The sequence below is a fragment of the Colletes gigas genome, unplaced genomic scaffold, assembly GCF_013123115.1.
Source record: "Colletes gigas isolate AHSC1104 unplaced genomic scaffold, ASM1312311v1 Colletes_gigas_Sc00001, whole genome shotgun sequence".
In the NCBI taxonomy this organism is placed as follows: Eukaryota; Metazoa; Arthropoda; class Insecta; order Hymenoptera; family Colletidae; genus Colletes; species Colletes gigas.
Window position 1 is genome coordinate 10,839,081 of NW_025106630.1, and position 27,748 is coordinate 10,866,828.

At 46.4% G+C, this 27,748-nt stretch overlaps 1 protein-coding gene across 1 annotated transcript in view; it reads right to left on the minus strand.

Moving 5' to 3' along the window:
- Nucleotides 1–6,078: 6,078 nt before the first annotated feature.
- LOC122396904 (protein O-mannosyl-transferase TMTC2-like) overlaps nt 6,079–27,748 on the minus strand; it is a 255,212-nt gene continuing 233,542 nt past the window's right edge. Inside the window, exons 8-10 of the mRNA XM_043395708.1 lie at nt 12,498–12,638; nt 7,721–7,805; nt 6,079–6,613 (exon numbers count right to left, since the gene is read on the minus strand). Of these exons, the coding sequence (XP_043251643.1) occupies nt 6,282–6,613; nt 7,721–7,805; nt 12,498–12,638 (558 nt within the window). The 3' untranslated portion in view covers nt 6,079–6,281. The remainder of the gene's footprint in view (nt 6,614–7,720; nt 7,806–12,497; nt 12,639–27,748) is intronic.

Consider the following 27,748-nt stretch of genomic DNA (forward strand, 5'->3'; position numbering starts at 1 on the left):
TTTGAGTGTCGTTCCGGAACGGGGCACGTCGATCGAGGGGGTTCGAAATGAATCGGTCCATTAGGCGTCGTTCGTCGAAAAAGTCTCGATCGCGGTATCGGTAAAGATTTCATTTTCTCGGGGGGCGAAAAGGAGCGGGGTGAAGGCGGCAGGTGCGGCGGCGATGAAATATTCCGTAGGGTCGCGTCGCTCGAGCCCGGCAAGGTCGCGTTACGCGAAACGACGGAAGGTCAAGCGACGTTTCCGGTCGCCTGTCGGCCCGCGGCGCTCCGCCTCTGACCTCCCATGATTTATTCGCGTCGACGAGGAGACGCTGAAAAACGGCCGTTGCAAAATTTAAGAGCCAGTCGACTACTCGCGAACCGAAACGTTCATAATTAATCGCGAATGCACCTAATTCCGCAATTATCCTCGCCTTACCACGTACCGTATTTAACTCCTCGTTTCAATGAGACCCTGTTGGAAATTCGAACCTTCTGAAGTTACTCTTTGGCTGACCTTTAATCGAAACTCTATTTCTGAATCTATCAGACGTACGTACTAAATTCTCTTTGCTCAGTTTTAATTTTTAAATGACTCTTCCACTTCCTGAATGTTGCATTTCTCTTGGTCCCAACATACCTCATACTATAAAAAAACATTAGGTCTGAATTTTCTCGAGAACAAGGCCACCCAACTAAGAGATCCTTCGAAGGAAACCAGTGGTTGCCATTACAAAAATCTGTGGTATAAAAGGATAAGACGCCAAACAAGGGCGAAGTCGCGTAACGATCTCGAGACACGATTATAGCGCGTAAGGAGTTTCTCGGTCGTGAATTTTACGCGGTAGTCCGTTCGCGAAATAGAATTTCCGGTTTTATTCGGTCGTAATCTGACGAAAATTCGCAGGACACGCGGCTTATCGAGGGTCCGCGCGCTCGAATCGATCCTCCGTCCGCGCGTTTTATCGCGCGTAACGCGTCCGTCGGGGTCCGCGCGTCGTAAAAGAGTAACAGGCGGATAAAAACCGAAGCGCGAAAAATCGCATCCTCGTCGATTTTTGTTCTCCGGGCGTACCCTGCCAGCCAATTGAGCACTTCCGGCTCGCGGAGCCCCGACGGAACCCATCGACTGCGTTGTTGTTACGCAACGAACCGCCCCAGGACGTCTCCGACGGTAATCGCGTAGTCTAACGCGATCCTTGGTCGTTAACAACGTAGACGATTAAGCGGACGTCAGCCACCCGCGCCTGCGAGGACGCAGCAAGCGGAGGCTGCGTGCTGATTAATGAACAGCTCTTATCGAGCTTGGAAACGTTAGTTGCGCGACCGAGATACGCCTGGAACGGACGCCTGGGAAATATCAGGCCACGATTTCTTCAAAATCATATTCAAACGATTATGGAAATTAAAATATCGAGCCTGACGAGGCCTCGAAGAAATTTGCAAATTTCGGTGGGCTCGAAGCAAACGTAATTTAAATTCTATTTGTCAGCAGTTTGGGTCGAATCGCGTATAAATCGCTGTTCCAGATATTTGGGAAATTTTTCGACTCTACCGATCGACGGGGATTTGCAAGTCGATGAATATGCAAGCTCGAATTTTTGTCCATTAAAATCTCGTTGAAAAGTCAGGTTTATAATCAAATTACGAGTCTCTATATTATTTATCTTCGCTGTAAAAATATCCTTTCCTCTTGTACGCTTTTTGTAATATGTAAATTGAATTTCTGCGATGGATATATGTGCAATCTTTTTTATACCGTCTATACTAGAATTTTATTCATAATTAAGCCACTGTTAAAAGCGGCAAGGCTTCCCCTTTAAAATGGCTTTTGGTTTTTGTCGATCCGACTTTCCGTTTTCGAGATATCGTGATTTATGTAAAAGGTAATTTCTTTTAATTCGACTGTCTCGCTGTCCGGCTCGCGTATAATAGCCTATTCACGCGTATTAAAAATCATAAAACTTTAGACGCGTGCAGTTCCGAAACTACTAGCGTTTTATTAATCATTGAACCGCCGTTGGCAGCAGTGAAGCCTCCCCTTCGAAACGGCTTTTGGTTTTTGACGATCCGACTTACCGTTTCGGAGATATCGTAATTTATGTAAAGGGTAATTTTTTTAATTTGAACTATCTCTGTCTCCGTCCGACGCGTCGCGCTGGACCTCTCGCTCGCACGTGAAACGTGACTCTCGTGACCTAGTTTCGGCCGCGTAGTATTTCCAAGAATTTACTACGCACTGTTTACTATCTACGCGCGCGAGATGAATGAACTCGCGCGCGCGCAACAAAAACGTAAACAAACTTCGGACCCTTATATCTCCGTAACTAGCCACCGCATCGTCTTGAAATTAAAATCACTATATCTCCGGAACTAATAAAGCTATCGACTCGCACAAACGCTCATTTTAAAGGGCATTTCATCCCCTATCAGATGACTATACAAACTACCACATTTTATGTTGTCTTCTATGTTTATTTTGCAATTTACTTTGACGTTACATACTAAAAGAAGTTTCAACAATTCCTATTAATCGTAGGACTGGTATGCGACACAAAATTAATTTAAATTTGTATACAGGGTGTTTCCATAATTACCGTGTCATTAATTAGTTAAATAATTGTTTCCCCCGGAATTAACTACGGTATCCACTTGAAAGAAAATTCGTTTTCAAGAGCATTTTCGAAGGTGGTAAATTTAGGGAATTCCCTGGAATAGCTTTCGTGTAAAGTCTGGTCAATTTTCGAGACTTTGGCGAATATTCCTCATCAATGTGAAACAGCACTAGTAAGTGGATGAGTCGAAAATCTCTATCTCTTGACGTGCTTCGTGAGACTCGGATCTCGTTCGATCACTCGTTTTCGCGACGGTAGGTTTCTGTTTGTTTCGCTAATAATAAGACGAGGCGATTCCATTGTCCCCGGGACGTACGTTTCCCCCTCGCGTGCTAAACTCCCGGAGTATATCGTCGTCGAGACAAGGCTGTATCTACGGGCAGCCCTCGAGTCCCGTTCCGCGACGAGCGGAGCGGAAAACGACGCCATTAACCGCGCCACATCGTCTGAAGCCTTTCAACGGGTTTCTTGGAGCACGAGCCCTCTGTTTCGCGGGACGCCTTTGTATCGAGAGGTCGACCCTCTCCCGGGGGACTCCTCCGGCATAATAAATGTTTGCCTATCCCGCTGGTCCATCTCTTATTGCGACGGGGAACAGGAGGGGAAAAAGCGCGCGGTGCGGAATGTCAATAAGGGAACGGGAAGTAGACAAACGGGAACGTCGAAGTTCCCGTGAAAAATAGGGATCCTCGACGACGGAGTAATCGCCCGACGTCGCTGGATCCTGAAACGCGAAGTACACGCGACCAGCGACGCATTTAAAAGTTTCAAAGGGAGCAAGGACCGAACAAGTACTCCTAGAATTAAATAGTGACGCGAAACAAGGGTTCTCGAGACGTTCGTACTGTCGAAATGGTCCACTGCCCCTTTCCTGGCTTCTAAATTTTAATCACTGTCCTTGGATTCATTTTTTTAACCCTCTGTTGTGTATCGTTGTATATTCTTGTGCTTCTTTAGAGGGCGGATTCGATACTTTTGAACAGCGAAACATCAGATCGAACGAAAGGATTTAATGGTTGATTCGTGAGTGTAGAATTTATTCTTTGCCCAAGTTTCAGTCTCGCGGGGCAACGAGGGGGATGAGTTGTCAGGTTCGTCGTTTCTCGAGGCGGAAAAGCGGGGAGGATAAGTGTGTCGAAGAGGGTGACCTAGATTCCGCGCGAAAACGTCTTGACTGTGACTAATTATAAGAATTAACGTCGCTCAGCGGAGAACCGACGGCACGAGAATCGGAGAAGAGGAAACGAAACGGCGATACGTTTAATCTGTTAGCGAGGAGGGTGAGTTCGGCGTGACGAGACGCGGGAGGAGGGTGAAACGAGGGAGGACGGGGAAATAAAAGGTCGAGGCACGGGACGTTCCACACTGAATCGTTTCGACGACTGTCTGGGAATCAATGACGTTTAATCCCTTCGTTTCCAAAAGAGTAAAAGGACACTGAATGTTCGTCGAATTGCTAAAATAGTTTGACGCTCTTCCCACATTGGTTTTTTGGTTGGTAAAAGTTCTCGTGAAACTCTTTCTCTTGCCATTGAAATATTTAAGGGATGTTACAGTTTTCCAAATGTTTATTGCACATAATGCTTACTATCCTACTTTAAACGAATGATTATACCAGTAAAACTTTAATCATATGTTACTAAAATTTATACGAGGTGGAAGGGACCTAATGCATATTTAAAAAACCGGAAATGTAGGTTGCAATATTCTATTCAGTGGCTGCAGAGGGAATAGCTCAGAGTCCCGACAATTCAGTGATATTTGAGATATTTTTTTTTCGCAACGTACGAAGGTTTCGATTAAAAAAACAAGTTCTGTGGAAAGAGTACATTTTATTCGCCAATCTCCTTCGAGAGGTATATACACATTGTTCAGCGAGTTTCCAGTTACGTCGTTCCGTCGAAAAAAATAATAAATATCGAAACCCGAAAAAATTGAATCCCACCCCAGGAAATTTAGTTATTTTGTCAAAGGGCGGAAACAGGAATTAGTTTATTGCGGGCCAGACACGCCGGCACTTGCTTTGCATACGCGTCAAATTTTAATCCGATCGATTTACTGGCTTCCGAGATACGCCAACGAGCTTGAAAAATGTGACTTCCAGAAAAAACGAGCACAGAGCTTGGCGCACAATGTGCTGTTATATAGGGTGATTCCAGAAACTGGGACAAGTCGTAGCTCGTTTCCCCATTCCCGGGGTACAAAAAAATTGATACAAGGGAAAAAATTGATGACCATTTTTTCGTATTTCTACCAACGCTACTACGCGGATAGAATCAGTAGAATAGAGAGGAGTAGGATTCGGAAACTCGTTCGCGCGACAGCCCCCAAATTCCCCTGGATGGTGGGAAAAAGGGGGTCCCGGGTGCCAAAAGGGTAGTCTTTTATTTCGGGCGAAAAGTAAGCCCCGGGACGTCGTTTCTTGCGCCGTAGTTTCGAGGCTACTTACAGAAATCGAAGCCAAGAGGGTGGGGTGTCCGGGCTCGGTCGCAAGTACGCGTGAAATATTAATGGGGAAAGGCGAAAGAAGTCGATCCTGAAGAAGAAGAGGGCGAAGTTGCGGGGGAGACAAAAAGGGGCCGACGGAGGTCGAAACGGAATGGCACGCGACGTGGCCCGTGCTTCAACGAACGAACCCTCCTCTTCGACCTCCTGGCCTCCCCGGGTCCTCGACGAGTTCCGCTTTAAAGATAACGAAGCAAGTTCTTCGCGGAATAAAGGTAGGTAACCGTCGCGCGGCACCTGTCGAGTGTTTGTCGAGACTGTCTCTGCCAGGGCGACGAGAGCGACAGGTGGCCACGCTCCCTCATTTCCCTCTTTCCCTCTAGTTTCGACCCTCCGGGCGCTGTATCCACCGTTTCCCGCGGTATTACCTTCATCCGTCTTTTTCTCCCGCCTCCCATCGCCTCCACCCAACGACTCTGCTCGCGAGTCGCTCGGGGGTGTGATTTAAAGTGTAAACTTAAATATTACAGTCGGCGTCGTTGTGCAAATAGATTCGATATTAATGGAGCTTCGTCGCCTCGCCGCCAGAGAGGATCGACTTCCGCTTCCTTCGCAGTCAGGGTCACTCACACCCCGCCTGGAAACTCACGACGCTTTTCTCTCGTGGCTCCCCTTAGGAAGATGTTAACTAGTATATTAATATAGTACTTACCATCGTTGAAAGTCTAGTCGATTCGCAGGAAGACATCTTCTTTCGATAATTTTCGTAATTATTTCTCGGCAAAGTATGAACTTAGAAGTAAATCGATTTTTATGATAAATGGAAGGCAGCTCGAAGGTTTCAAATTCAGTGTTAAATTTGGCTCTCAACCCGCCATAGTAGAGTTGAAATTTAGTTCTATTATCGGTCGAATGTTGGTGAATTCGAACAGGGCCGTAAGGGTGGAATAAAATGTAACGTCTTTAGAGAAAAATAAAGGAAGCTTTATTCTTTACATACCATAGCAGGCGATACGAGTCGATAGCGCGGCGAGGTCCCCGAGGGCCTCGGTTCGGTGACGTTGCCGTGCTCGTCGACGGATATAAACGAATATCGGGAGGAAGATCGGGGAGACGTGGGTACAAGAAGTACGGCGAGTCGATAGTGGGTCTTTCCAGGGGTCGTATAATACACGCACTCGTCTCTCTGGTTGCTGTCACTCGCGTTGGCCGGGACGAAGCCGGTGCCGTGGTCGCGTGGTCACGCCAGAATCGACGCCAGTTTCTGTAGGTTCATGATGGTCTTTGCGTCGTTCGGTTGCAGCCTGAGCGCCTCGCTGTACGCGGCCGCCGCCTGCTTGTATTTCCCGTTCAGGTGAAGAATCGCGCCCAAGTTTGTGTGACTTCGCGCCTCGTGGGGCCTCAGGCTGGCGGCGTGTCTGTACCAGACCTCAGCGTCCTCCAGGCGATCCGCCTGCCTCAGCGCCGACGCCGCCGCCATCGACAGCTCGTAATCGGATCTGGAAAGTTCCGCCGCGCGTAGCTGCTCCTCCGCAGCCTCCGATAGCCGCCCCTGAGACGTCAGGAACAGTCCTGAAAGCAAACGGGAACCGGACGAGTTTACCTTCTCCGATCCAACCATCTCCGTCGAAACCCCCCAATACCACGAGAGTCTCTTTCCTCTATCAAGTGGCCATTCTGGGCCCCGAATTTCGGAAAGATGGTATTGATTTCAATATATAAGACTTGACGACGAGTGTAGTCTCACGATTAAAGCACGAATGCTGATCCAAGATTCTATCGACGCCCTAAAAATTTCGTCGGCATAAATCCCCCGGTGGGTCCGTGATGTATAGCGCGTTCTTCCACCGCCTAATGACGCGTGCCGTTAAAAGAGATAAACCGCGTCGTTTTTTGCGCCTCGAAAACTACTACTCCACCCGTGACTGCGGTTTTTTTCCCCCGCCCGTCGAGTAGATTAATCCCGGCCACGAAGGTTCGGGCTGAGCGATGTCCCCGCGACGCCTCGCGAGAGGACTCGACGGATTTTCGACGGGGACAAAAACGGAGTCAAAACGAAGATCCCGGAAGGAGACGAAACGCAACGGGTGGAAACTGGAAACCGCGACGCTTTTCCCACCCCCCACCCTTGGAATTTCAATACCCGTCGATCGCGTCCGATTGCACGACGCCGCCATTTTTCATTCCCCCCCTGGTAATCTTCTCTATATTTTCCACGCTCGCCGGCCTTTCAGCATCCACTTTCCACCGTTAGGGAAATATTACACCCGGGTATTTACGGCGGATCCTTTTATCATCCTTATTAAACGACTCCCGAAGAATCTCGTCCATTGTTTCTTCATCCTCCCGGTTTCGACAACGGAGGGGAATGGCTAATGCCACCCCCGCGACGCACCGAGTTCCCGGTGAATCAATTATACCGTCGTTACAATGGACCAAAGGATGAATCGGCCACCCCAATTTGCTCCGGGAACAGCGAGGAGCACGCTCTTAAGGGGCCGTATTTCATTGCTTTAATAATAAACGAAGCCCTCTTACCGATCCTCCCGATAGTGCTGGGCCAACCGCGGAGAAAGAGACTTCGATTCTCGTGCTTATCGTTCTATGATCGATTCTTTCCTTACCCCTCGAGTCGCCTGGCTCGCGTTCGTAATTAGAGAAGCTGCTGGTTACACTTACCGTAATGATGGTGGACCCTCGAATCGTCCGGCGCTAGCCTGCGGGCCCTCAGGAACCATCTCTCGGCCTCCAGCACGCGGCTCGACTGCGGAAGAAACCACAAACCAGGTTTCAATAATTGGAGGGTCGATCAATCGGGAACGTACCGCGATGAATATCGAATACGACGCGAAATGAGACCTTAAGGGTCTACTTAAGGGCAGGATGTTTGTTTAGAAAACCGCGCCTAGGCAAGATTCATTAAAAAATATCGATATGCTTTTTAAAAAGTACGATGGAAAGAACGTGGTTCTGAAAACAAAGACTCGTATAAACGCACCGACGAATAGTTTAATTTCATTCGACGAACGAGTACTGCAGCTTTATTTGCAATTTAGAAAAACGCTAGAACGCATTTCGAAAAGCAACTGGTGCCACGAAAAGTGCCAGCAACGTTGATAAGCGCAATCGAAACTCTCTACGTGAGAACGAAACGAAACCTTAGGTAGTAAACCGATCGATACTCGTGAGCACACAACAAACTTGATCCCACCATTGTTGACAACCACCCACGCGGTGCCCTAATGGTTTGCCAACGGACTACGGTTTCACGAGTGCTATTGCAGCACCGGTTCCGCAGCTAATTAATCCTGCACGGGGCTACAAACTAATGCAACTAATCACGTTCGCCCTAGAAAAACCGAATTTTCCGTGGAATTAATTGTTCCCAATCTCGATGCTCCATAAATCATGTTCCTCGCGTATTTAACGAAATTTCAGTTAAACGTAAGCACACGCGGGCACAGTCCTACAGACTCAAACCATGCGACTGATTTTCGAACAAGGTAACGCATGCCATGCAGGCTGCTACGAGTAATAATGAAATTAACCAGATCTATTTCATTGCTTGGAAATTAAAACGTTCATCGAGTCAAAATTGGATTTCTATGGTAGACATCGACAATGCGATTCAGCGACAGGTACTGTGCAGAGCAGATAAGACTGTGAGCGGGTGGAATGCGGGTACGATTGGATCCTAGTGGTATGGTCACGCCTCTACACACACACATCCTCGATGGTCGTTCGTTATTGGTCGAAACGGACGTATTCTACTAAACCCAGACCTACTTCTATGTCACAGCGTGTCACCAAATGTCGAATGGTCGCTAGAGGAGCGTCAAAGGTGGGGATTGGGTGGAGCGTGCGGGGTACCCCTCTTGCCCCTCTCTCGTCCCACTAGTCGTCTTTCCAGCTCTGCACAGTAAAGACCACAACTCATCATTTAAGTTCAACAAACAGAACAACGGACGATTTCTATTTCTATTAACCTATAAAATTAATTAATAAATTACTCAATTCGTAATCGGTTTCAATATTTTCACGGGTAGAAATGGCGCACGATCGTGGGGTCCCTTCGTATATCGTTCGAAGGTAAAATTCATTCGCGACGTAACATCGACGACATTTATTGATCAAACGTTCAATTACGCTCTGCATCGTTTACCCGGTATTGATTTTTCATTGACCCTTCCGTTCGACGCGCGATGCGCATCGTTATTTACGCGCGCATCCGTTGCGCAAAGGACTTCCTGTTGCTAAAACACGCGTTACGAGGTAAAGGTAAAAAGCTCCACTCCGCGCGAAACAGGGTCGAACAAATTAAGAGCGACATTTCGGACGGTGTTTCGCGAGAGTAGTGTTTCCCGATCCTCTGCAACTTTCCTTTTACAAATGCGCCGTTGTTTTGTAGAAAAAAATCGCCAACGGAATTATTTACCTCGAGAGGAATTTCGCCGGGTCCGCGTCGGATAGAATAATCCCGTAGGAAATGGTATCGGTGTTCCTCTATTTGCCGTTCGATTCTCCTTGATTTATTATTTCAATCGCGGAGAGAAATATAATTAGACCACGAGCTGGGTGGGGGAATATATTTAAATTAAAAATTGATTTTACTTTCGAGACCGTTTTCGATCAAATGGAAATGTATTTGTTGCATGACGAATCCCTTATTTGTTCGACGTATTAAATCCTAGCGTTGTTTGCGATCAACGAATCAATGTTTTAAAAGGTTTAACGCGGTTAATATTTCTCTGGCCGTGGAAATATTACGAAGTCGCGTCGCGTAGATGCTCGATGCCCGTATCGAAACGCTTACGCAACAGAAAATTCCCATACGTTGCCCGGCACAGCAACTCCCAACCGCTTTATTCGAGCATGATTCATCATGTTATGCGGGGATCGTCGAAATATTCCCACCGTGTTATAAGAAACTACGGTCGGTTTACTCTGCACGTGCACGGAGATCGCTGGTTAAGCTCAAACATACGTGCACTGCAACGATGTTTAGCTTTCGTAAGAGTACCTAAGCAGTCATTTTACGCGACGAGCGGAATGCTAGTTGTTGCTTGCGAATGGGAGATTCGTGTAACAACGGTTCCCCCAATTTGCCACGCCTAGCGCGAACTTTCTAAACAATGTCTGGAATAATTGCAGCAGAAAGTGACCGTTACTCGAAGAACACGAGGATGAACACACGCTACCTAGGCGACTTTGCGTTTGCAAAACGTTCTACACGAGGACAATAGCTTCAATGTTAGAAATAATAACGACGCTGGTTACTCATACTTGGTATATCGAGTGTGCAGTCAATCCAAATTGTATTCGTACACAAAATTTGTTTCCCCATGAATTGAGCCATTGTTTTTGGTGTGGATCCATTTTTGCATGGATTTTGATATTTAAGGGTTTAAATAAAAAACTTGGAATGATCACAGAAGTGAAGCTGCGTTCATCGCGACCAGATTAGGATTTTTGGCGTTTTATTATTGTTGCGTACTGTTTATCAGTTTTGATGGACCCCTCACAAGAAACTGCATTCAATAAAAATGAATGGGGGAAAAATTCATATGAAACTCATTCACAAAGTATGAGTACAGAGTCGATGAAAGTCGACAATCAAAACGAGAAGCAATCGGTAGGAAAGTTGCGGGTAAAAAACGGGGATCGAAGGTCCGCGATGCGCGGCTAATCGATCGAAAAATATCTGCATTCGCGTTTGATGTAAGCAAAAGGTGCACGCCGTCGGGGCGTTTCGCGAAACGAGACACGTACCAGGGGGGCGCAACACAGCGCGTCCAGAATCGCTCTCGGCTCAGTGAGCGTAATCGTCGGTCGTGTTAGATATGTTTTTGGGAGAAATACCGGTTTCCGGTCAACGATTGGGCCGCTCCGGAACACGGAACGGTCAGTGGATCGAGCAGAATCAGCTTAACTGCTGTTTCCCGTCGACGGTTACCTTCGAAGCCGCCACCGATTCAGGTCAGCCGATCTCCCGTCTGGGCCTATCCAGTTCGATCCCGGTCGCGGCAAAATAGTACTAACTACTTACGTGCCGAGTCGAAGGTTTGCTAAGTGATGTGGGTCGGGACGTGGTCAGACTCGCTGAGGGGCCCCGCAATCCCGGTTATCGGTCAACCCGGGAGTTATCGCGCCTCGTACGATTACTCTCCGGCCAACAAAGACGCCATATTTTATTTCTACCGCGTATTTAATTCCTTAGGGTGCAAGGCGACTTGACAATTTTTAACCAAAACTTGACTTTCAAGTTCTACGCGAGAAAATTGTATTCTTTAGTGGTCTTCGAGCTTGAACTATTTCCACAGTAATTGTATAGAATAACTAATAATTATTTAATATATGCCAATGTAATTATTTGAAAATTTATGTAATCCTCTATGTAAACCCTTTAAGGGGGAAATGAGCATTAAGTAAAATAATTTATTTGAGATTTGAGAGTCCACTTGGGGGTTAGTGTATGGTATGCACCGATCAGTGTTTCCAAGCATCGATTACGAAGGGACTGAAATAATGTTAGAAGCATTCGAGGTATTTAAGAGGCATATTAAGATCGATAGATTGTTAGAAGATAGTAGGAAAGAAGAGTCCCACGGAAATGGCAACAACGCAAAGAGGAGGACGATTAATCTTGCAAGAAGCATCGAATAGCTGTCGTCCGACAAGACAAATTGCTGTCCAAGTGGAAACATCGGCTACTGTTACAACCGTGCGACGAATTATCCAGAAAGCAGTACCTCCGCGACGACCAGGGATAAAGAAGTCGAATTTAAAAGAGCATTCGTTGCGGTCCAACCAGAAAAAGTTTAATATTCGGGGGGTAATTTCAGAGAATCGACTGCAAAATGTAAACACTGATTATTCGAATGGCGATCGTTGGCAATTTTATCGATTTTCGAATAATATGGCGATCGAATTTATTTCTGCTCGCATCGAGTTATAACAGAGAGCTGTTTTAAATAAAAACACTGGAGACAAAATTCTAAAGGTACCAGAATGAAAGTTATGTTTAAACCTTCAGTGGTTACTCGCTTTTTGGACCGATATTCGAGGCAAATCTACTTCGTTTCGAACCAAAATGGAGGCCTCGAACCGCAAAATTCCACGCGCGATTTCTCGTTAGATCAAGGGTGAGGTGGAAAGTTTCTCGATATTCCGGATTCTGGGAAAGTAAATGAAATAAAAGGGTCCGTGGGAACGGGGCGGATAGCGGAACATCGCCGGGAACACTCTTCCGGACAAGTTCCGTGTTCTTTGGCACGCGAACTCCGCCAGAGATTCCCCCGCGGCGTTTCATTTTTCCACCCCCCTTCTTCGCCCCCCGTGCAGCGGTATCGCGGCCACGAAATTCCGCCGAACGATATCGGTCGGGCCGCGGTAAACTCCGGAAACTGGATCGCAGGTCTGATGAAAGGGAACCGATCTAAAGCCGGCAACTACTTACGTTTCGAGCCAAAAGTTTCCCGTAAGTGATGTGGGCCGGCACGTGGTCAGGCTGGCTGGCCAAACTCGCCTGGAACCACCTCTCCGCCTCCGCGTACTGTTGCAGCCTCGACAGCGTCTCCCCCAGCAGATTGTAAACGCTCTGTAAAACAGGGTCGATCGTCAGGTTTCACGCGGTTCGACCAGCAACGTCGGCCATCTTTCTTACTCTTACTCTTAGCGTACTCGACGGTTCGAGAAATATCGAGCTAAAGTATTCTTCCTCGCGAAAGGGAAGAATTTTTTTTGTAATGTATTAATATTTTATTGGATTGGTGGCCATTTTGGTCCAGAATCTTTTGCCATCTTTGTTATAAATGGTCTCATCTTTGGGTGTAAAAAGTTGACATCGTCGCTTTGGGATTTTGTAAAGACTGGAACAAGTAGTAATCCTCTACCATAGCTTTTGACGAGTTACTAAACTTGTGCGAGGTCTGGTATTATCATGTCAATGTAATTATTTTAAAATTTATGTAATCCTCCATTAGTTCATCATTTTTTAAATGCTCTAAAGGAAAGTTGATTTCCATTTACCCAATTCAGTTGAGATTGAGAGCCCCAGTTAAGGGTTAAATATCCTTCCAAAATGAGTTCCTATTCATCTAAAGTTCCTCAGAGTTAATATAAACACTCTTACATTTTCTCAGATCTATTGATACATTCGACAAAGAGCAGAACGTCGCGTAAAATAAGCACGTATCAAATAATTAACTCCCTACGCGCGGCTATTCTTTCCAGTTAGGGGATGGCGGAGTGGCCAAAGTCTTCCTGTCGCTTTCGGGGACGAGCGACGTCGAGGCTACAATTAATATCCGACCGCGTACGATAAATCCGCAAGGAGGAAAGTAATTGGCTCGGCGGATGCCGGGCGGGGGGATCAGTTTCAGAAGTTTTCTGATTTTCAGGACCGACGGCTGCTGCTAATGGCCGACGAAACTCGGCTGGTTCTCACGGACGCACACACATCGAGACGCGGGGGCGTCGTGGACGTGGCCGCCACGCGGCCAGACACGTACGCCAGAGGGTGTGCACGCGAGGATAGGAGCGTACAGACGCGAACAAGATGGGAACACAAACGACTGGGAGCGTTACGGAACGACTAACACCGAAAAGCTTCTCTTCTCGCGAGCCGGGCTTTGGCCTCGCGTCTCGGAGTTGTAGGCTAAAACTTTTATGATTTTGTTCGTGCCGGGTGCGCGGCACCCCTCTCCCGGAAGCACCGAACTACGGGGAAAGAAAGAACGAGAGAGATCCGCGGGAGAAAAATAGGAAAGGGAAAGCTTGAATGGCCGGAGCGGAGAAGACAAATGGCGGTGAACGTCGGGAAGGAACGAGATCGAATATCCGACCGACTCTCGTCGGACCCGATTGCTCCGTGATTCCCAAGGATCTCGGCGCCGTTTCCGGGGAAATACTTTCCCGGTATCCGATCGGGATGGAGTAATCTGTATCAAGCTCGCGGGAGAAGCGGCTGGATTCGTACGAATTCGATCCACGGCCAGCCAGCAAGTTTATCGATGATTTATCGCCGAGTTTAGACGACGGTTCGGTGGTATTCGATTGTAATTTACCGTTTTCGGGATGTTCGGGATGCTGTAGTACTCGTTTAGTTGTTCTGTTATATTTTGGATTTTCTGAAGTGTGTATATTGTCTTGGGAAGCCTCCAGGGAATTCTATATTATATTGATGCGGAATTTGAACCTTCTATTATGAAATTCCGAGCGAAGAATTCGGCAATATTTATGTTCACGATTGCTGTTGCAGGAGGAAGCGAGTGAGACAGCGGGAGAAAAGAAAAGGAAACGTGGAGGAAACGTCGCCATGACACTGACACTAGACGTACTTAAAAGTGAATTGCAAGTGACCAGAATTGCTGTGTAAATCCACCGACGTAAACGGTTGAGAAAAAGGCGACGCGATTACCGCGGCGGTAGAATCTCTTAATTTATTTAGTAATCTGTTCGTGTTGTTTCCTACGAAGCGAGAGCATAGAGTCGTCGAGGATTTCCTCGTCGGAATGCAGCCGTCTTAGAAGTCTCTTTCCGCACATGCGGGTGCACGGGTCGGTTGCAGTTGCGCTCGAAAGGTGAAAGCAATTCCGCGACTCGACGAAAGTGGCCGGCGTCGTCAAAGAATACGGTCACACCGAAAGGGGTGCGACTACCTCGCATTGTTTCGCGTCATTATTCTCTTGAACCAGTTTCCATGGATATTACGCCCCTTCGCGCGGACACGAGAATCGCCCTTCGATCTTCGAAACGCCTACGATCGTTTCAATTTTGAAGTTTTTCGAACCCCTTGACAACGATACGATTAGAGGTTGAAAACGGAGACGTAGCGAAAAACGGAAAAATGTTTCTAATTTACAACCCGGATGTCTAACAGTTCGAAGAGCGTTCCCTCGGACTAGCCGGGGGTTGGCTGGTTGGAGAATATTTATCTCGTAGCGGGAATAAATGAGTTTTCCAGCGGAGCCAGGGGATCGGGACGCAACAAGCTCTGAAAAATTTAAAGACGGTCCGCAGGAACCGCGAAAACTCGGCATCGCGCGCTAATGCGCTCGAGAAAAGTAAATACGGGGTCGAAAGAATGCGCCCCGGGAAAGTTTAAGCCTCCCCCCCCCCCCCGCGCCTCCCGTGCGCGCGAGAGGTCTCGAAACTCCATTGTGCGGAGTCATTATTCACTTGGACTACTTTTCAAGAGTATTACCAGCCGCCGCCGCTTTCAGCCGCCCGGAATACCGAGCGCCCCGTGGTCCGAAAGACGCATGTCTTTTACATGCACCCCGTCATCGACGCTATTCTTCCCGCGAAATCGCGTCGATAAGCGTACGATCATCCCTGCTACGATCCTCTTTGAATTTCCCTTAAACGAAGCTTCGATTTTTGCGTCGATAGTATCTAGAAATTTTAATCCTTAAATTGGGATCAACTATTCAAACGTTCAAGAGTTTTTGAAGATTTGCAAATAATATGAAATATTAAGAAGAATAATTGTCCATTGTTGCTCCCCCCCTCGAAACTGTGGGCCTTCGAAGGCTCCCTGCTATGTAAGGGAGACGTGTTTTTCCCAAGTTTAGTAACTCAAGTACAAGTGATGAAGTTACATTACAAAGTTTCAACCCTCCGATGGAATTTGCGAAACCGTTGGAGTACGAAGGAGTTCCCAGAGTGTTGTATGGTTTTTTTTACGGGATAGATTGCGTTACGGATAGCGACAGAAAAGCAGAAACGAACCCTTTCGTCGGTGAATGTCTACTAGTAAAACTTGGTACATTGTTTGGAACTAATTAGCGACTGAAGAGTGGGCCATTCTTATGTACCAGGTTTGAGAGAGATTTAATTATTCTTCCACGGTTTCACTCATGAAAAATCGACGGAGAACATCGGACCTTTGTAACAGAACACACGTATGTATGTATTTAGCTTGATGCAAGTTTCGCGTGCCCGTCAGTACACGTCGCTTCAACTAGCTTCTATCGAAATAATTAATTGCGAGAGCTGCGTACATCTCCACGAAGCGCCTGATCATGACTCCGTGACGCAACACGGTCCAATAGCTTCGTAATGGTTTAATTGAAATTTGCAAAGAGCCCAGGGTAGCTAAGCACACTCAGCCACAACGAAGAAACAAAGTTGCACGGTGTATGAAATCCACAGTGTCGGGCGAGTTTCACGATTTTCCTCTTACGTTCGATCATTACTGGCTCCAACTACTTTTCCCATCGTACGCCCTAAACTATATTCCTCCCCTTTACCTGGACTCCCGAAACTCTTGCTCGTATTCCACCAAACACGTTTCGACGATACGAGCTCGAGTTTACGACCCGGAAAACGCAAGACACCGAATCGACGCCCATTGTTCGACGAGTGGGTGGTTCCTCTGCAAAAAATTAGGCCGTGTAACGCGTTTACAGGATGTTCCAGCGACCCTGTACCCGTCCTAACAAGGAATTCAGAGCTCGATTCGCTGCGTCGAGTTTCGCTTCTGCCGGACGAGAGAACTTTTTTCTTTTTTTTTGTTATCCAACTTCGCGATATCGGACGAAAGGAGCGCCGCGACGCCACTTCTCTCGGATGAATGGTTAATCAAGCCCGCGGAACCCGATTTGCCAGCCGGCGGGAGAGAGCCCGGTCGTCGAGAAATTAACAAAACATTTTCCTGGAAATTTTCGAATTTCTCGAATCAACGTCCCGTCGACTTCTGGATTAATATCACGGTCGGCGAATAATTAATTGGCCGCGCGACGCCGCGCAGGATACGATTATGCCAACCGGGGATGCTTGGCACCGTGGAGTCGCCAATGTCGCGTCGCTCGAGATATTTTAAATGTATTACGTTCTTTCTCCGCGCAATTTGATATTTGTAATTGGAGCTCCATCTTCGAGACACCTGTTGTCGGATGTTAACTTTTATAACAAACGATTCGAATTGTTAGAATCGTCAGGGCTTTGGGGGAGGAAAAACTACGAGGTGTAATTAAAGTTTGTTATAAATTGACGGGAAACGCTGAGATTATGCTCGTAGCAGCGAAGTTCAGATTTTCCTACAGACTTCCTTCGAGTCTCTTGATTCTTATTTTCTTCGACGCGATGTAATAGCGATCGTTTCTTGAGAAGATGTTGCGAGTTTGCAACTTCTGGGGGGAGAAAAAAGGTGGTCGGTAACTCGCGAAGCTCGGGGAATAGATTACGCCCGAAGAATTCGCGATCGATTTGCCTACGATCTTCTCAGCGACACGTCGTCGAGCCAGTAAATTAAAATGCTGAAGCAATCTACACCTGGGGTACCGCAGACCTGTATTTTTTAATTTCAAAGACTCTGATCGTCTGCTATCAGAGCACGGTGGATTTAAGTATTAAACAACTGTCTCCTCGTCGCAGAAAGGATATTTTAAGGAAGAAAAATTCTGCAATTCCGACGCTCGAGGGCTTCTTCAAGTAATTATAAATCTACAATGCTTCTCTTGAATTCATGAAGCAAGGTTGTCTCTTGTTTGGTGTAATTTTCTTTGCGTCTCGACGTTTCTTTAGAAATAAAATGTCCGTTAATTAAACGTCCATGGTGCTTCTGTTTGCAAAGAAGTCGAACGATTCCGTTTTAACGAAATCCACGTCGATCGGGGAGTGTCTTTCGGGTTCGTCGCGTGGGATGTTCGCGAAGCGATCCGTGAATTATCGGCTCCTCATCGACAGTCGATGCTCTCCGGGGTCGGCAGAAGTTCGGCCGCGGTGCCGGTGACTCGGTTAATTGGACGATAATTACGCTGGAAGGTTTCGTGGGCGGCGTATCCCAGGATCCTGGCAATCGTCGAAACGCGGAGGGTGCGAAACGGGTTCGTCGGCGGTCGTCACGTCGTCATTGTCGTCATTGTCGTCGCCGCCGTGCGCATACCGAGTCGCGAAAGCAAGGGACAAACAATTAGGGCGGTAAGTCGAGCGGGCCAATTAGGCGACCCGACTGTGTTCGTCGAAAGGCGAGGAGTAGTCGCGCGCGATAGGCAACAGGGGCTAATCGCTCGGAATAATTGGATTAAATTGACGGCTCGCGTTTCGTGAATTCGAAATCTGCCCGGACCGCCCTCATTTTTGACTCCCACCTTTGATCGCGCTACCCCCAAAACGAAACGAACGCAAAAAGTCGCCGTTACTCGTTATCGTTTGACGGATTGTCCACTGATCCGTTAGGGGTGCTCGCGAACTTTCGAATCGCGATCAAACCGACGCAAATGCCGTCGAACGTTCGTAATTCATTAGCTTTATGGGCCTTCTTTTCGTATTTATATAAAATTGGACGTGTAAGGAGGAATCAAACAACAAACGTTGTCAAATTACAATTTAGGCGCGAGCTTCTCAAACCTTCGTAATCCACTCGAATCAAACATCGTCAAACATTGTCAAATTGCAACCAAGACGCGAAACATTTTTAACGATTTCGCGCGACCACGATTTACAATGCGAACGGCGGACTCGCATAAATATTCAGGTCGGGGCATCGGCGGATTAAGATATATTCCCGACACGTATGCAGGTAACGACGCGTGCACGCAGTCGGTCGACCGACGGGTAAAATAATTCTCTTTTCCACCGTGCTTTTTTTTTCCTTTTTTTTTTTCGTTTGTTTTTTTTTTTATTTCGTCGGGCGCAGATTTAATCGCGACGCGCGTCGCTTAATGCTTCGACGCGACGGTTCTTCTCGCTTTGAGCTTTAATCCCGCGCGCCGGACCAGCTCCTCCTCGCGGCGAGTTCCGGTTCACCGCTGCCATTTGGCAAAACTCGACGGAAACTGCGGTCCGGTTAATTGCACAATTATTACGGCCCCCGTTCTCCGCGCCAGACCCGAGAACACCGGCACGTCCGGTTAACGACACTTCTTTGTAATGAATCGACCTGCCAAGAACTTCGCGATCGTTGCCGGGGATCATAGAGACGTGACCGGAAGAAGGAAAAATTTGGGCCAACCGAAATATAACACCCTTCACAGATTTTTCTGTCTCGTAGATTTGGAAGAACAAAATTCTACGTTTTGTTCGACTTGTATACAATGAGCCCTCGTTAAGGTTCACCTAGGGTCTCTAATACGAACGTTATCGCGGGAGGTGCTCGAAAAATATTCAAAGTAGTTATATCTTTATCAAATTGCGTGACAGGAAGGCCTATTTGTTAGTAACGTTACGCTTTTCATTCACCATTAGTATTTATCCAGCAGCTGAGCCTATTGATCATTAGAATCCTATTCCCATTGCATCGCGACTCTAAAACATCATTTAGACCCTCCAAACAAATTTTTAAATATATAGACATTGATTTCAAAGTGAGATTTGATTTACGTGTCTAAGAATTTATGTAATCTGTGACGTGGACGATTTAAATATAAATACCGGGCGTATGAAACGCGGCGTTCAGCCGATATTCGGTGGTATTTCGCGTCGCGCAAAAATCCGTAGGAAACCGGCAGCGATGGCTCGCGGACGTGTATGGTAATTCGCGAATTAATTCTGCAGCGGAGTTGCATTAAATTCGCGTTAGTCGGGCGTGCGCGAGCGAGCCGGCGACCGCGAACGCTCGACTAGAATAAACAATATCCGCGGAAAGGGAAAATTGATCAAACTCCGGGAACTGGACGAAACTTTCGAAAATTATTTCGAATTCGCCCACTGGCCGGGGCTCGTATTAAATTTACATTAGATAAATACGCGGCGGTCCGACGGTTTGGCGCGGCGCAAACAACGCCCGCGCTCGAAAATTGTTCGACCGGTTTCAACTCGGGGAGAATGATTCCGAAATTTACGGTTCCCAGACGCGTCGGATCGATCAGAGTACCGCCGCTGCGCTTGCCGAAGAAGCCACCGATTTACGTTGATCCGTTTCCTTTAATTTTATTCCGTTCGCTACGCGTTATGCGCCGGGTATTTGCATTGGGTACGGAAACAAGATTTTCTTTTCGATTATAAAAATATTTAATTTCCGTTAAACGTGGAAAATGTTACGAGGGGAAGAGGAACACGCGTGTCTGAGTTCCATCGTACAGACGGAAAAGGGCTGATCGTAGCGAGAAAATTAAATAAAATTCGCCTCTGACCATATCTCTGGCCCTACTACTGCCAATGAGATTTCAATGTCCATTCTCTCGAATACAAAGCCCCGCACGACAAAATTTTATTCCACGTTTTGGATTCAGTTTTTCGCGCAGAATTACTCAGATTTTTAAAAAAATTTAATTTCAGAAAATATACAGTGTGCTTCGATTTTAATGAAACTTCATAGGTAGATGGAGGATATTGTATCCTCAAACTATTCGCGTAGACCCGTACAATTAATTGTACGGTGCATCAATGTGATTATTAAATTCGTTGATCTAGTCTCTAATTACGCGTAATGGATAAGCAACGCCTATATCGCCAGAGAAGATCGAATTACGCGTCGTTGCGGCGCAGGTAACCACTTATCCACCAAATTTGTTCCACCTTACCGGTGAAAAACGATCAACTTTAGCGCATAAAGTTACAGCAGTAGAGTATTCCAATAAATCTTTCATTTCCAAGGATGTACATCGCAGATCAAATCCATTTTAAAGAATTCAGAACAATTCTCAATGAAATTTTAAACCGAAACGTACTCCCCAACCACTAAATTATAACGCGTAATCGAATTATCCATTTCTACCGAAATAAATAATTATCGTATGGAAGAAAATGAATTTAGATCGAATATAGGTCACGTAATTTTCAATTCGTAATTTATGATTAAACTGCAATCCAGAATCACAACGTAACAGATGGGCATTATTCTATTAATTTACAATAACGGAGCATTGTGGCTGCGGATCAAAATTAATTCGTTATATTTGACTACGCCACGCGACTAACAAATTCGACGTTGCTGGCAACGTTCACGGAGCATAGAACGTTTCAAATCGAAGCTTTTAATTCGCTGGTCAACCAAACATTTACGTTTCATTCGTAAATTCATCGATAATTTACAATTGAAAAAATCGCGGTTCACGAACGAATCTGCAACATTTATCCGCCATTTCTGGATAAAATTTGACCCTATTTTCCAGCTGAAATTTTAAATAATAGAGAGCTAAAGAGTCGTCTGTCGACGATGGCGGACCCAGGACGAAATGTTAATTTGCGTCTCCCTTTTATCGCCGGAAGAAAGAACTTTCGACACGAGTAGAAAGCACGCGCGGGTATAAAAGTCGGGAAGCCTGGAATTCAAGGAAACAAACTCGATAACTAATAACGCCGTGTTCGGCCAAGTTTCATTTCGAGTCGGCTAGAATTTTTATTAAAGTGGAAGTATTTACGGCGGAAAAAAGGCAAAGATAACGTGGCCGGGTCAATAGAATGTTTATTGCGTCTAGTTTTGCGTCATAAAGGTAACAGGGGAGGAGGGGAAAGAAAAACAACGAGTCGACCAGCAGTTAAAAGTTCCGTGCCCGGAGTAAAAGGTCTTCGCGTCTCGGCGAACTTCCTTCCGGCCGCTAAACTTAAGCACGGCGTTCGTTAAATCGTCAAATTGTTGTTAAATCCCGATCCCCCGAGCTTCCCGTTACACGATTACTACAAACGGAGATTTATATTTTCAGCCTCGCGTTCATAGAGCGTATAAAACGCGACACTTTTCATCATAGTGTAACGTCAATAAACGTAAACAATAAAGGGACGATAGCAGAATTTTCCGATAATCGATCGACGCAGTATTACAGGTTTATAATAGGGGAATATACAAGTCAATTTTTACGAATAATACATATTTATTACGTCAAAATATGTGTCAGCTCTGAATAGATGCGATCGTTATTAACCGTTCGATAGAATTTTCAGGATCTATAGTTCCCCCGTTCGACTGTAAAAGATTTATGCAATAAAAGCTTCTTCGAATAAACAATACATTGTCTAATGCAAGCTAGGTTACAAATTTTCTTTCAATTTTATATCAAACTGTCCCCCGAAACTCGTTCGTTTGATTAATCTCGCTAATTGTTTTTCTCTCGTTTCGTGATGTTTCTGGGGGGAGGAGCGGGAATTTTTTTACCTCGTTCAGCCCGCGGGGGAGAACGTCGTTCGCGCCGTTGTTTGGAAATTGCGTCCCGACGCCGCGATTTTCGAAAACGCTCTCTCCACGCCTCGTTTCCATCGGCCGGAAAATTCCAGGAGCGAATCTAGATTAGCCGCTGAATGCATAAGTTCGCGGGTTATCTGCGGCGGGCAGACAATTTTTTCCGACCCGTTTATCCCCCGTTATCCGATCCGCCCCGACGTTTTAATCAGACTCGAAAATTAACGCAACCAAGTAATTATCAGCGTCGCTCGTAAATCATCTTCCGAACGTGGAAACGTAACGCGGCTTCGGGATCCGCGGAAGACGAAGAAACGTTGGATCGAAACCGCTGGCGCGTGAATTTTCCAATCATTTTCCAAAGGACTCCTTCCGATTTTTATCGAAGGGGATCGAGTTAAGTGCGACGCGACGATTTTCTGGGAGGTTTTTCTCCTTTCTACTTTTGGGATTCGAGGTTACAAGAGTCAGATTATTCGGCAATTTATGGCGAATTTAATATACGGTCGCTTGTATTCGTACGCCGTAATGGTGATTTGTTTTAGGGGGGAAAAAGGTTGGTAGTCGAAAGTTTATATTTGAATAAATTATAGAGAAAACTTGTGGACGGTCTTATCGCGTTCTCGTTTGCTTGATACAGCAGTAGTACCAATGTTCGATCATTAAACTCATTTGCTTATACTTGAGGAACATAGGGTGACAGTAAACGATGCAAAATTTACATTGTTGTTGTTTTATACTGTTTATATTATCGGTTTCGCTAATATTAAAAAAACGAGAGGAAAACTACTTTGTAAATACAGGAGTGCAATATACAACATTTGATAAAAATAAACGGAAAGAATTAGAGAAGCGACAACAAAATTACTTTGTAAATAGAAGAGTTAACGTTCAGTGAGATAGATAATATTTGGTCAAAATAAATGGGAAAATTCGTAAAAAAACATAGTACTCAACTAAATGTAAGCAAATAATGATAGTATAGTCTCCTACTATATAAGTTATTTCGATAACCTCATCATAAAAATGTAATAGTATCTCATATTGCAAACACTCTACTGTGATGTCCATTATTATTAGGAGTAAGAAATTCGTAAAAAAAAAACAATTCACAGTCGCCAATTATATCGTACAGAAGTAGCAATAAAAATACCGGATGGTTAATTCAAAGAGAAAGCTTTCGACGAGTACGCGATCGAGCCCCGGGTAGAAAGAATGGCGGTCGAAGAGGACGTACGCCCCCCGTTGGAAAGTTCCATTCGGTCCGGGAAGTCGTCAACTCGACGTCCAGGAGATTCCACGAGTGGGAAACGCGTCCCCGGACGAGAATCACGGAGCCCTCGATAACCGTTTTCTTCTCCAGTCTGTTCGAGAGTCACGGAGGGGAGCTTCCTTAGCGTATTATTCCGAAGTTTCGTCCGATTTTCCACGCCAGCGGCCGCCGGCCAGCCTCCCCGGGTCCATCGCGGTGGCGAGGCGAGGCGAGGCGAAGGGGTCATCGCGATAAAACATCGGAAACTGGCGAAACTCCGGTGTAATCTTGCCAGTGATGTTTTACCCCCGTGCACCCACACTGTCTCGAGACGTTCGTGTCTCCTCGACGCGTGGTCCTCTCCTTTACGTGTTCCTGGCTACCCAAAACCCCCACGTGTGCGTGGGTGTGTGCACGGGAACGACATCGTAAAGTCTCGAGAGATATCGCGGCAGCGATTAGACCCTCGTTTCGGAAACTAAATTTCCCCGGGTTGCTTCTGGTCCTCGGAGCGTCCATTTTCGCGAGGACCCAAACGACCATTCTCCAGGATCACGGGATCCCACGTCCCGTCTCGACAGGTTGCCCCCCTCCCTCCCCCCTCGTTCGATCGCTTTTGCCTTGACGAGAAATCAATAACGAATCCCAGTTTTTCGAGAGGCTCTTGCTTGGATTCCGCCAGTGGGTGGTCTTCGAATCGGGCGAAGCTCAGAGCATCCGCCGGAATGTGATTCTGCTTTGGGATTTGTTCCGTCCGGGAATTTCCCCCTCGATCGTGTGCTTTTTTTTAATCCGCAACATTTAATTACCATAGATTGCGAACTCTCATGTTCGCCGGTATCGTTTATTAGTAGAACGGTTGCTGTTCGATTCCGAATTAAATTTTTTCCCCGTGCCGGCCGCTTCGGTTTCCGATACGCGTGGAATTTCGTACGACGTCCCCGACGCGTCTGACCATCGTTTGATCTCTCCACTCGTCGCTGCTCGAACGTTTCACCCTCAATTTTTTTTTTCTATAGCTCGTAGAACGCTTCTCTATGACCTATCGTTGCTATAATTATATTCCCTGTGTACTTGATTCTTCGTTTCAGAATTAATTTTGTATTTACGGTGTCTACTCTAACCGTACGAGCGTGTACAAAAATTTAAAAACAGCAATTGTTTTATCGAGAGAAGCGTTCGTATTAAACGCTTCGGAGTCGCTTTACGACCCGAATTTCACGCGCCAAGTAAAATTTCCTTCCGAAACGCGATAGAAAATTCGGGGCGCAAGAAGTCCGACGGAACAACGTTACGGGAGCGCGGAGAATCGCGCAGTAAGTTAATCAGAGCACAGAGTACAAAGTTAGAGTCGAGTTTAGTGTAATTACAGTTTAGTTTCATTGAAATATATAGGAGCATTATTTACGGAGTTTCTCTACCCTCGAATCTCTTCTCCGCGCGAAATCTCGCCGCGAAAATTTACAAATAAAAAAAAGAAATATAAATAACGCGTCGATCCAATCATACTCGATCTCACGCGTGTCCGTTGGATCCTCGAAATCGATTTTCCGTAAAACGAGACCGCGATTCGAAATATATCATCGCACTTTTTCACCGTAGAACTATCGTTTGATCATCTATTAATTATTTGCACTTGGCAATTCAAATTCCATCAAAGAATATAATTCTCGTATTCTCCCAGACGATCGAGATCGAAGAATCGAACAATACGATTCATATCCGACACGATATTTAAGTGTCGCGACACTTGGAGCGTCGTTCCCGCGAAATTAAATTCCCCCGGGATGATTTTTATCTTCGATCGCGCTGGAAAGGGAATTGAATCGCCCGGAATTGTTTTCGGTTCGAGGAACAGAGTACGGGGAAATTATAGTTTTACGCGAGGAATATCCCACGGGTGGTGGGGGAACAGCGATTATTTCCGCGTCGCTCCAACGACCAAACTAATCCGCAAGACGGTTTCGACAACGCTCCTTTCGCGTCTTTTTTTTCCCCCCGAAGCACCGGCTGCTGTGGACTTTCGACAGCACGTGGCGCGCAACTTTGGGGATTTTTCGTCGTCGATAGCCGGGAATCGAGTTTCACGAAGGCGAGCCTCGGCCTGGCAGTAAGTTTTTTGTCGCCTGCGACCGGCTGCTGGTCGAATTAACGTCGCCAGTAGATAGGGTCGGTCTTAATCGGACGACAAGCTCGATAAACCCTACGTACAAGCTATTCTGGTTCTTCGGGGGCCAATCATTGCGTCACAGTATGAAAATAATTTCTTAAATTCTTCGTTCGCTCAGTGAGAGATAGATGAGTCAATTTTTCGATCCAAAGGTTCGTCAATTTCGAAGGCTCGTTGATGAATTCGAACAAAACTTGCGTAGTTTGAACGTAACAGAGGTACCCATGAGGGGCTGTTTACCCACTCTTTTTGCGTAACCATTGACAAGTCCATCCTGAATATGATTCAACAAGGTCCCCAATCCCTCCCGAATCCACAACTAAAGCGTGTCCCGTAATCAGCGTCTCCATCGGGAGTTTCGAGGGTATTTCATTACTTAAAAACAGCCGCGGTTTCCCGACGTTCGCGCGAAAGTAATCGGAGGAAGACGATGAGCATCAACGAGGCTTCGAGCCCTCGAATGGCTGGCTCCGAAAGGGCTTCGCGACGAAGGACAAACGGGGGGGAGGGGGCCCGGTTTCAGCAAAACCCCCGAACAGGAACATCCGCGGCGACAAAGAGCGCGCCGCGTAAAAGCAAAAGTGCTTAATTCGAGCGAGTGCCGTCGTGTCCGTTCCACCCCCCACCTGGTGGCGGGGTTTTTTTTCCCCTCCCCCCGCGCGTGGAAGAGGCGACACGCAAAGTTCCAGCGGAGCAACCGTGACGAAACGAAGGAGGACAGATGGAAGGGGCGGAGGGTGTACAATGGACGTTCCTCTGGAAGATTAAAGTGCGCCGGGCGAGCCGGCTGCCGGGGGAATGGCTCGCGTTAAAATTAAAATTGCACACAAAAACCCGCAGACCCGTGGAGGCCGAGGCGGATCGCGGTTCGAGGCGGACGAACGGAACGGGGCAACGCCGTTGGCTTGTAATTTAAAAGCTTCTCGGTGGTTTTTAGCCGGCTCCGCGAAGGCATTAGGGACCCACCGACCACCGGTAATGCGCCACGACGTTTCGCGAATTCCTCCACCGGTTCTCGCGACTCCATCGACGAGAATCTCCCCATTTTTCACCCACCTGGCGCTCGAAAGGTCGAAAATGTGATTACAGCCATGGTGCATCGAATGCATTGGGCTTTTTGGAGAAAGAATTCTTGGCAAATTCCAGTCCTCGTCAACTTTGGGATAATTACCCTCTTTGGGGTAAATTGAACAAGAATTTATCGAGGCACGGGTTATGGAATTTTTTCCCATATTTTGGATGCTAATCTAAAGTATTATCTTCACATAAACTATTTAAATATCAAAATACACTCCTATGGGCTGCATCTATTAAAATGCAATTCCTTTTCTCACACCAATCGTGTTAATATATAACCACAAATATTCGATATAATCATTACGAACAACGGATGATAGTTCGAGCAACGTATGGGAAAAATCGGATATCCGGTCTTTTCCGATTAAAAGCCACGGAGAGGGGGTTGGTTCCGGAAGATTGGAAATCCCCCGCGAATGTTTGATCGCTGGCTCGAACATCCATTTGCGTCGCGACGACAAGACTCTCCCCAGGAACGAGATCCGCGCCATTAAATTCTCGGCGCGCCTTGGCGTTTACGCCCGGAAGAAAAATCCGCGATTACGTTTCACTGAAACAATCGGCGTTATTTCCATCCGGCGATCGACTCTGCGCGAAGTACTTTTTCATTACACCGACCTCGCAGAGTTTCACGACGAATCGAAACAAAAAACGATTCGATTCGACTCGATTCTACGCGCTATTGCTCCCTCAGGTTCCTCTTCGATTTAATCAACCGCAGGAAACCCGTAAAAAATTCCCTTCTATGTCTTAGAATTTTATGGAAACCGGTATCGCGTGAAAGTCTGTTAACGAAGAGAAATTAGTAAGTCGGATCGTGGAGAGAGTTGAATATTCCGTAGAATTTTGCAGAATTAAATATTCGACATGGAAAGAAGTGTTATATTTAAACCTTTGGTTCCATGGAAATTCATAAACTCCAAGAAAAAAAGCGTGTCTGCTGTTCTGTTTTAGTTCCTTTCGGGATAGATTATTTCCTTTTCATCTATACGTGCGTTCAAGTATAAGTAGAACCTGCTCGTCCGTAGTCAGACCGTACAGTTGTTTCGCGGAGAAAAGAGATCCACCGTTAGAGTAAATTGGTCAGGCATTATAGTCAGCCACCGTGAGGCGAAATTACTCGATGTTGTTTACATTCTACTTCCT